Source organism: Fistularia commersonii, chromosome 22, assembly GCF_037954325.1.
Source record: "Fistularia commersonii isolate RoL2024-O1a breed Wild chromosome 22, RoL_Fcom_v1.0, whole genome shotgun sequence".
NCBI lineage: Eukaryota > Metazoa > Chordata > Actinopteri > Syngnathiformes > Fistulariidae > Fistularia > Fistularia commersonii.
Window position 1 is genome coordinate 9371813 of NC_141305.1, and position 11296 is coordinate 9383108.

The window sequence follows — 11296 nt, forward strand, 5'->3', positions numbered from 1 at the left end:
TCATTAATAACTCATCAATACCTTCATGAATAATGAATAAATCGTTCTGAGCCAAAGATCAGACACGGAACCTTGCTGAAATTTATTGGAGGAAAATGTTCCAGACTTATTTAAAATTGAATTGAAAATATTTCCTGACCATCTGCTCATGAAACATGATGCATTTATCTGTGGGTGTCTTTTTCCTGGTGATTGTCTCGCTCTTTAAATAACAAATCCCAAAGCAGCATTAGACATGGGGTCATGATGGAGAAAAAAGTGGGCGGTAAAGATTTATCTATTTATTCATCAGGAAAACTAGACATCTATCTGTTAAACATTAAATGGAACCTTCAAAAAATATATCTATTAAAAAAAAAACCAAGGTGCCAGAGGTTTGGTCACAAGAATGCCAAATGATGAACTGCACTTATGTAATGGCTTTGTAAGTACTTTACAATATTGCCTCTGACTCACCCTTCTATAAAAGGAGGCACATCAGGGGACAACTATGGGCAGCTGGACACACTAACAAGAGGCTAACAAGATGTTACCATGACAGGTTCATGATCATATTAAAAGCATGATCACAAATTAAAACCATTTATCAACAAGGAAGCCAAGTCATAAAAGTTATAACTAGAAATCCCTGGAAATCCATATTAGTACATATGCAACATTAAAACAGAAAGTTAAGCCATTTGAAATGCCAAACATATTTAGCCCTCCTAAATACTTTTCCAAGCCAAATAAAATTTCGTTTATTTTAACTGGGAGGACCCATCCAGTCCAGATGAAATTAATTTGCGTTATTATTATTAATAATAATGTCTCGAGGAGCCTTTTGTTCGCTACCTCAAAAGCAAAACATTTTCAATTTTTCATCATGTCATTGAAGGGCTAGTTTTAAACATATCCTTTATTTTGGCCTTTACCAAACTTGGATGAATGCCACCACTGTCACTCCACAAACACATACAGCATGTACTTTCCTTTCACATAGACACTGTAATGCACTGTGCTCACATCAATTAAAGCAGATTTACTGTTACAACACTAAGATTACTGTGAGCTATGTGTAGCAATTAAGTGATTTCTGAGCAATGTTTTCATTCCAACCATTACTAAAAAACGGATTTAATACTCAAAGTCATTTGCATTCTCACAGCATTGAAAAGTGTCAAGGTAAAATGATTGTGATGCAGCATCACTGAAGATTCCTTTGACAAATTGAAATTTAAATAATTCAATTTTTTTTTTTCCAAAGTAACAATTTCATACGTACCTTTAACTGCTAAAAAGTGTGAGGAATGAAACTGAAAAGACAGTGGTGTTGTCCATGAGTCAACACTCAGATGAGGCATGGTTTGAAATTAAGTGGGTAAAGTCAGTTTCAGAAATGTACACCCTGAGGGCTTTTGATGATTTAATGATTTTGCCTTGAGTGGATAAATTTGAGTTCATCACATATGACCCCCCTGACCAGCCCTTTACCACATCTCTCACTGTTAATACAGTAGTTTTTTCGCTAGTGAGCAGAGATATTGTGACGCTTGAGGCCTATTGTCAAAATACCAGAAATAGATAGAGAGCATAAACAGCAACTGAGCAGAGAGGAAGCAATTGATTCGAGACAAAGGGCTACTAACGGGCGCCTAAATGCTTGCCGGATGTACAAGAACAATTTAGAACCTCGTCGCGTTGATTCAGCTCCCACAGTTATTTATTTTAAGAGTCAACAACTAACCCACTAGAACGTTAGGTAGGTAGAACAATGTAAGATGTAACTACTACATCTTATGAACTTCACCACAGAAAGACAATCAATATATTCTTCAGTGTAATTGAATAAATACACCGTGTACAGTACATGTTTACATATACATCATGTTTGCAAAGTTGATGTAAACTTATTTGAACAAAATAAAGGGTCAGTATTCAAAGAAATACACAGACTTTGCCATATACCTGACATTGATGTTACAGGCAATGACGCGTAACAGTGACTTTTTATAGAAAAAGAGGAAACCACATGACAATCACCATTAAAGAAAAATAACAATATAAAAAATAAAACAAACTGTGCCTGAGGTACTCAAATGAAGAGATATTGATGTTGAAAAACTGCGACATACAACAAAAATCACTAATCAGTGCAGGTGGGGGGTTTTAATTGTCATGGAAATATTCTGCTTGCAGCGTGCAAGATGGCGATGAGGCTACACTGCCACCATGTGGAGCTTGTTTGACACACATTTGACTGGACGTGGACTGGCAGCACAACTACTGACACAAAAAAGGTTGTTTCACTTGAGGGAAGGCTTAGAATTCATGTGCAAAAGTTTTGAGGTAACAGAGTGAAAAGTATGCAAGGATTTCAAGGATTGCCGTTGTGTCCTTAATGTTAGAAAACTAAGACTCAGCATGAGAGATCCAAAATTAACCGTGTCATTATCTAAGGGAAGCAGGGATACTTATCACTGGATCGCCCTTACATTACTGTCTTATCTCTGGAAAACTACACATTGTTTTCCAGATAATTATATAAATATCTTGAAATCTCAAGAAGAAAAAAAAAACCTCAGGGGATCTGAGCATATGAAATTCCAACATGAATAAGGTTCTGAAGACACTAACAAGTTTCAGCTGATAACTATGAGCTGGGTGAGATTTCGAGATGAAAAACAAGCGACTGCAAAGATAAAATGGTGCACTGATGGCTAGTTATCAGACTCATGCAAACTGAGTCTTTGCCACATGCAGGTACTTTAAGAAGCAGGCTTGAATTAATTCTAAGAAAACATATCTAAAAACACAGGAATGTTAGACGCATTTGAAGTCCTTATCAAGAAGACTGATGACACTAAAAGCTAGGAAATCCTAGCTAAAGATTTCTGACAAAGATTAATGGCTCACATTTATTGTACTTTCTCTGCTCTGGTGTGTTACTAGAAGTGGCTTTAGATGTTTTTTTGTTCAAAGTTCAAGAAAAAGGGGGATTTCTCACAAATTGTCATGGCACGGACTCTTGCTAAAACCTGTCCAAAGCATGAAGTGTTGTAGAAATATTGCAACTGTTTCTTTAGCTGGGCTGTCCAGACCATGAGCATGCTCAGAAACCCCCAAGCGGGGATAAATACGTTCCTCAGACATATGGCTGCTTCAGGCTTGTCTTTGCCGAATTCACAGTCTCAGTTCAACCAGGTGAGCACACCTGCAGGAGGGATAAAAGCAATAGCAATGGAGGCGGGTGTTTAGTCCAGAGGGACCTCAGAGGTGCTGGGCGTGGTGGCTGTGACCCGTTTCGATATTTTCATCTTGTCCAGACCAAAAAGGAGGTCCAGCTGGGTGACGGGACGCAGCTGCTCCTCATCCACAGGCCTGAAGAAACACACGGTTAGAAATGGCATGACTATGCAGACATGCATAATATCTTTGTAAAAAATGTATTACTACATCATGTATGAACAATTTATCTGACACCGATGAACAAAATATGCTCTGCAATATTTAGAGGCACATATTTATGGACTTCAACATTCACTATCAATTCAGTCATGAAGAAAGTGCAGGGCAAATTATTAAATTTATTACCCATGACAATAAAATAGTTTAATAACATGATTAATCAGTCCCAGGCTGGAGCGACATCAAAGTTCACAGTTGCTGATATGATAAAACCAAGGGAGTAACAGTTGTAAAAAAACAACAAAAAACGATTATCCATTGTATGTCTATGTATAATGTGATCATAAATCAATTATAACAGGGGAATATAACCAGATATCTTTTGAATATCTCATTGACTCTTTTTTTAAGGTTCTTTCTTGCACACTTAATACAATTCGGTCTTTTCTAATGCAATTAAAGTGCAAATGGTTTAGTTACAGCCAACTGCCAAAACATACATTCTGTGCTGAAAGCCACCGGGAAACAAGAGGATGTTGGGGATAAATGTTTTGGTGTGTCACTTTGACAATATAAATAGTTTATTGTTTTACGTCCCGTATATTTTTGGAACTGCACATTTCCCTGATTGTCTAGTCATGGAATGGTAAGTGAGCGTGAAGGTCTGGCAGCAGCGAGAGGCTCTTGTGGCTGCGGTGGTCCTTCAGATCAAGATCACCGTGATCAGAGAATCCAGCAGTCCTTTAAGGCAAAATGTGTGTGAGGAAATCAAGTGGCCAGCCTTTCCATCACGAAGTCATCCACTGTGTACTCCAACACGACACAGAGCACGTGAAGTGACTGCCCATGCACGACTGCCTTCTGAGTGGAACTTTGCAAGGTCAAAGAACTACATGGAGGAGGTGCATTCAAATAGGCTTGTTTGGTACTGACTGTTTACTGCTTACTGACAGTATTTTACGAGGATTTTCTGTTGTAGCACAGTCTTTTTGTAGCAAAGCACAAAACAATAAACAATATCTAGCTCTACCTATAGAAGGTTTAATAAACCTTTATAGAAGGGTGGTCTCCTTTGTCACCCTGCCTGGTTGCCAGGGTGGCACAGGAGCCAATTTTTTGTCACTCAACTGGGTGGTTTAGATTTACTGCATGATTTTGGGGATGACATATTTACAGCCGACCAGGAGGAGTATGAGTAGACAGGATTGTCTTTTTATGTCAAAGTTTGGGGCGCTACTTACCACTGAATCCTGATAAAGGAATATGTCATTGGAATAAGTGTTTTAGTCTGCTGGCACTGACAGCTGTATCTCTAGCGATCTCTCTGGAACTGGCCCGCAGTGACAGCAGTGTGAAGAATCATGCCAAGGCCGAATCTGATCCGAGTGTCAAGCGTGCCAAGTTGGTCACTTGGATGACATTTATTGTTTTTTTTTTTTGTTTGTTTAGGATCTACATGTCCTGAACTATTATTTTCCATCTTATCTATAGGGAATGCTTTGTGTTCTTTCAGATAACATGGTTTGATTTGTTACACAGATAAAGCTATTTTTGATGCAATTGATTTCTGGAGTGTCAGAGGTTTTGTGAATGCAGCTTCAAACGTGTTTACAGCTCCCTGAAAAGGGTGGAAGGTTTTTAAAAAATGTGTGAGCGTGAAGTCTTGTTCCATTACAGTCTCAATACTTCTGAGGTGATAAAGAATACATATTTGAGAAAATAAAAATAAAATTGCAATAATTAATTGAATATATTTAGTACATTGTGTACCACTTTACGTCCCTCAAAAACATTGAAAAAACCTTTCAGAGCTCGCACCTGTCTAACCTCAGCCTGTTTAGGGGCAGTTAAACAGATAGCAGCTCAGTTGACACAAGAACTCTGAAATGTAGTGGGAGTAATGACTCATACTTCTCCTCCTCACTGTCCTGTAGCTGCTGAGCGATCTGCCTCATTTGCTCCTTTCGGACATAGTCTCGAACGCGATACATAGCGGCGTCACGGCAGAGCTCCCGCAGGTCGCTGCCAGAATAGCCGTCCGTTTTCTCTGCGATCTCCTTCAGATTAACGGTGCTGCTCAGCTGATGAAGAGAAAGCGGGAAAAGAACCGAGCTGAATCCCTCTGCAAATGCAACTCAGACGTGATGACGTACTTGGTTACTTTTTCACCAAAAACATAGCTGCAAAACCATTGATGGGAGGAAACAACGGGGGAAATCGTCAAGTCTTAAATGGCAGAGAAAATAAATGACATCTTACATTTTCTCCTGCCAAAATTAGCCGCAGGATCTCCTGCCTTTGCCTTGTGTTCTGCAAAAATAAAAGGAATGAGGTCCGTATAAGAGAGAAAAAATGTATATAACAATCAATAAAGAAGCTAAAGAACATCAGTTAGCGTAAGTGTCATTTAATCTTAATTGGTCTTTGACCTGTTTTCAAATTAAGGAAGCAAATGTCAGAAAGAAAAAAAGTATCAATAAAACATAAAGACAAGATGTAATGCAATCTACGTCACGTCCTTCGAAACCCTGTTCAAATGTAATTGCAAAGAGGGGGAGATTATGTATGTTTTTAGGTATGGACAGACACCAAAGCTATCTGACTCAAGCAGACTACAAAACATGCACTTGACTTTATGTATAATTAGGAACAATAGCGGAAATGAAAGTAAGGGATGCAAAGCAGAGCAATAAAACAATACAACAAATACCTATGATTTTTTTGAAGGCTCCTAAAATTGTTTTTATTCAACTGCTAATTATGTCATGTTTTATGTAAATTCTTTGCTTCTGCTATATTTCTTTTCCTGTATTTCTGTTCTCTTGACTACTAATGTTTAACATGAAATAGAAGCCTCGATTGAGGCTTAATGAAAATGAGCAAACAAGTGGGACTGCAAGGACGGCCAGAGATTTGCTGAATATGCATATTAGAGGCTATTTTATTTATCATCACCTTATTTTCCGTGTTTGTGCGACTGCCTGCTCCCCAACATATTGACTGATGCACTTTGTGCTGTGAGCCATCCTTCGTCTTTTCAAATCTAATAATCCAGTCAGTCAACAATACACAGGGGTGATAAGAACTCACACAAGCCACCAGACTCGGTTGGTACAAACATGTATCTGATCATGTATCTGAACATGAGTCTGACATTCTATTTTTCCCGACTTTTCATTTATACCATGCCACCTCTTTGCTACTTTAAGACAAACTTGAGAAGTAATACATGTTTAATTACATTTTTTGCATACTTTTGATGATGAGTAATTTAGCATACTCATTTATTCTAGCTACTCTCAATAGGCTCATGGCCACACATGTTCAGCTGACAGTAAAAAGTAAGCCTGCTGGCTGCTCTGCGAGAACTTATTTTCTTACTGGTAGTCCAACGTGAAAAGTGGTGGGCATTCGGCGCAGAATCGCTGGATCCACATCCTGCGGTCGATTGGTTGCGCCCATGACCATTACCTACAGTTGAGAGGATTATTCAGTGAACATATGCTTGGAGAAGCAGACCTAGGTATAGTATAGTTCATGTTACTTGAGTTGTTGAGGAGGTATCCAGGCCATCCCACAGGCTCATGAACTGGGCTTTCATCATAGCAGTGGCCTCATGATCTAGGCTGGAGCGATTCCTCAAAAAGGACTCTGAAAAACAAAACAACGAGAATAAAAAAAATAAAAAAGGGCAAGGGTACTTCAAAATCACATCTCTGCTGAAACACAAACAAGATATTGAAATCACTTTGGATTATCCCATTGGGGAGAAACAGAACTAGCCGGTTGTTTTTCTCAGCCTATGGATTGGGGAAGAATGGATTCTAGCCTGTTTGTTATATCCTGGTGCAGAGTGAGGGAGCAGCCGTCAAGAACAGACACGGCAGAGGAAAGAAACTCATTCCATCTCAAGCAATCTCAATTTTTCAGTCACTAATCAAAGTGTGTGAGCATATCTGCATATTGGACATAAGCTGACTGTACGTAATTAGTTTCTTATCAATATGAATTACATGAATGGAAATTCTATCAGGGGATGCTAATGTTAGAAAAAAAACCTTAATAGTGTTGAATATTGCTCTTGAGATTAATATTGTCCATATTTTTAATAAGACACTTGTGAAACTGGTATTTGTGGTTTTAAGCTCAGATATAGCCATAGAGTTTGTAAACTATGAAAGATAAAGTTACATGCAAAGTTATAATTAGTAAATGTGATGCTTTATTCTAATACTTCATGCACGTACATAAATATACATACACAAACACACACATATATATAGTGTGTTTATCCTGTCACTCTATCTTCCACAAAGGAATACAAACAAAGGAACAGGAATACAAACTTTGCAGTATTACCATTAATAAATGGTAATCTATTGTATGAAGAGTTGATTTCAACTTTCCTGACAAAGATCTACTATTGCATAGAAACATGACAAAAACAATAAAGTTGAAGTCAAAGGGTTTTCTATACATTATTCTAAACTGTGCGTACAGTAGCAAATTACAGTTTGTCATCACATATTTTGTGAACCACATTCAAACTCCCTTGAAACCACATGACAGTGAACCTTGTACATAGTTTTTTCATGTTCCAGTACCATTGCAGTTCAAGCCTCTCTTCCATCATCAGAATTATTCAAATCCTTATAAAGATATATATGTATTCATATCTATACTGTATCTTTGAAAAACAGAAACACTCACCCATCTCATCAATGAAGATAATACAGGGCTGGATTTTGACAGCCAAAGAGAAGACGGCAGCGGTTAGCTTCTGCGATTCACCGTACCACATATCTGTCAGCGTGGAAGCCTGAAGGTTGATAAACTTGCAGCCAGAGGCTTTGGCTGTTGCCTTGGCAATCATTGTCTTTCCACATCCCGGTGGGCCAAACAATAAAACTCCTTCAACAACAAAATATAAGAACATATCAAGTTCGAAACAATTAAGAGTCCCAGTTTGATTGACATGTCACACTGATACTTATTCAATATAAATATTAGTATTTTCTTAATCTTTAAAAACACAATGTTTAGCATTTAGTATTTTCTGAAAAGCATTAAAAATGTTTAGCACAGCTTTAAATCTTGTTGTTTTTTTTCCTCAAAACTTTTTTGAGGAGTTCCTTGAGATGGAAATATACTTAACATATTACTCTTCTTCTTTTCGGCTTTTCCCTTCAGGGGTCGCCACACCAAATCAACTCTCTCCATCTAACCCTATTCTCTGTATCCTCCTCTCTCACACCACCTAACTTCATATCCTGTTTTTCTCTACATGCATAAATCTTCTCTTTGGTCTTCCCCTAGATCTCCTGCTTGGCAGCATTCGTCTACCAATACATTCACTTTCCCTCCTCTGTACAGAAACTCAACATATAAGTCTAACAGTAAAGAAAATTCAGTAGATTAGTCAAAAGACTCAAAAATCACAACATCAAGTTTAATTTCAAAATATACAAAAATATACATCATGTAACCTATTCTTTCAGAATACTTCGGATGCAACTGTGATTAATAGAATTGTTTTAATTCCTTTACAGATCAGTAACAAGGTCATCATTTGTTTGTCTTAAATTCTTAGGTGAAATACATATATTACAGTATCAAGTATTGAGTCTAGTTCTTTGTTGTTGATTGTTGTAATACCTTTAGGAGGCTGAAACAGCCTGGATCCAGCTAAAAGGTGTCTTTTCTGAAAAGGAAGAATAACTGTGTCCTGTAGCTCGCTGATAATCTCATCCAGACCTGCAATATCTCTCCAGGTCACCTGCAGGAAGACACAGTGCTGTAAATGCCGAGATTTTTTCCTTACAAGAGCCCCAGGGGTGAAACTTGTTCTACTTGATGCCGAAGACCAGAAATTATAGCTGTCACCTTCATTGTTTGCGGGTCAACGAGGTGAGACGCAATGTTCATCTCATACTCTGTAAGTTTAACACCCTCCACACCAATCCGCTTCATCAGCTGCTCTGCCTTGGGATACAAGACACAAATGGGCTAAGGACATGTTGCTTTATTTATTCTTTAACATCTAATGACCTGGCTGAGCTTTGAAATGTCTGCCTCAGTTGTAATATTATTTGAGTGTTTAAATTGAGTGCTTATGCTTCACATTTACCCTTTTCTTAGCCTGGCTTTTCTGTTTGGAGGTGGGGTCCATTGCATCCACAACCCATTTTATGCTGTAGTAAGTGGCAGCACCAAAAATAGTCAGCCTGACAAGCAAGCCCACCACTTCATTCCTGGATAATGGCCTCAGCAGGGCATCTCTTGGAACATCCAGCATCTTTGCCAGCTGATGTCAGTCCATTGGCTGAATTAGTAGATAGGGTGCACATGAACCAAAAAACATAAGGTTACACTCCACATTACACTCCACAGCATGGTAGAAAGAACAGAACTGTTGATGTTTTAGAAGGACTGGAAAATTTTGCTTGTAATGGATTAGGCAATTAATGCAACAAAACAGATCCTTACATTTGACTAAAACTACTTAAAGACATGATTGAACCTTCGCCCCAACACTTCTTTTTTTTGTCCGTTCAAATGAACACCAAAGATGAAGTGCCCCTAAAATTACAACGTATAGTAGTTAAGTATAGTATAGTATAGTATCGTATCGCACAAATATAGTGGTAGGAAGTGCCCAGTTCACAAGGTACGTTTGCGTGCTGTTTGAGTGACCTTACAATCTTTCTCTGGGTGATTTGAAAAAGACAAATGTTTCTTGTAAAGGAGGATTTCCCTGATGTTGACATTACCTCAAAATTATTCCGTGAAGATATAAACCTTTTGCACCTTTTGATACGTAGTGCCAATGCCGGTGTACCGTTGCGTCTAATTTCAATTGAATTCACTATTTTTCTTCTCTTTCGATGAGTTAAAACAATTACAATGACAGTTGCACGGAAAAATTTAGCGTTGCACTGCTTTTCAGCTCCGAAAGCTATTTGGCGAAGATACAAGTAGTTAACTGACTCAAAATTGTTTGTTGTCATGCTACACATCAAGGTAGCTAATACGAAGCTAACACAACCACCGCCGGCAATTAAATAGCTTACAGAATGGCTCAACAGAAAACTTATTTAGCTGACACGCTAAATCTATTTTATACCCTAAAAATTTTCACCAAGCAATATTGTATAATCACACTTACCAAATAAAAAAAAAAAGAGAACGAAAACAATATTGAGAAAGCGACAGGATCCCCGGTGCATCACAGTAAGTGTTCCGGGTAGAAACAAGCGCTTGAGTTCCGATGTTAGATTTCATCCTAGGACGTTAGTTAGTGCAGCAACCAACCACGAGATAGCGCAGCTTGCGCGTCCCGACGGATCAGGACCATGGACAGCATCCATGAACATACTGCCAGCGAAGTATGAAATCTGTTGACCTGCTTTCACAGTTAATGTAATGCAGTGTTGACGGTAATATGATATTGACGTATTCAAGACCTTTTAGATAATTTAGTTATACATCTGCCCCCTTAAACCTGCAAGTAAATACCTCATTATCTTCTCCAATACATGTCCTTCGTAAAAGCAGCAAAAGGACGATATTAGAAAAGTGATTTAATAATAATTATAATAAATATATTTAAAGAGCATTTTCCATCAAAATTGGGTTAAAGGCTAAGGGGAAGGAGAAGTGTTACGAGTACTTCTCCAACGTTTACTCCCGTCTACTCCTTTTCGGACTTCTTGGGATTTGATATGGTTGTATGCTGATTTTGTTCACTTGTTTAATTTTTCATTCAACTTAGTTTTTTGAGTTTCATTTGTTTGATAAAATAATCTTAGTAAATGAAATGAAAATAACTCTTATTTTACCTTGCACTTTCACCCACTAACTCGAGGGAAGGGTATGAGCCGAGATGATGCCAAATAGATCCGTGAGAAGA

General features: G+C 38.1%; 1 protein-coding gene across 1 annotated transcript; it reads right to left on the minus strand.

Moving 5' to 3' along the window:
• Positions 1-1669: 1669 nt before the first annotated feature.
• atad1a (ATPase family AAA domain containing 1a) lies at positions 1670-10624 on the minus strand. Its single transcript, XM_086169707.1, has 10 exons — positions 10553-10624; positions 9515-9709; positions 9271-9369; positions 9043-9163; positions 8098-8298; positions 6932-7038; positions 6769-6858; positions 5647-5697; positions 5299-5468; positions 1670-3360 (listed from the first exon to the last, which is right to left on the minus strand). The coding sequence occupies exons 2-10, from the start codon at positions 9680-9682 to the stop codon at positions 3234-3236; spliced, it is 1134 nt and encodes a 377-aa protein (XP_086025833.1). The 5' UTR covers positions 9683-9709; positions 10553-10624; the 3' UTR covers positions 1670-3233.
• Positions 10625-11296: the final 672 nt, after the last annotated feature.

Excerpts from the sequence above, each read along its gene's own strand:
- atad1a (XM_086169707.1), bottom strand. The coding sequence starts at position 9,682 with ATGCTGGATGTTCCAAGAGATGCCCTGCTGAGGCCATTATCCAGGAAT. Across the intron at positions 8,299-9,042 it reads GCTGTTTCAGCCTCCTAAAG|GAGTTTTATTGTTTGGCCCA; the intron begins GTATTACAACAA and ends TTGTTGTTGAAG. Across the intron at positions 3,361-5,298 it reads CAGGACAGTGAGGAGGAGAA|GCCTGTGGATGAGGAGCAGC; the intron begins GTATGAGTCATT and ends GTGTTTCTTCAG.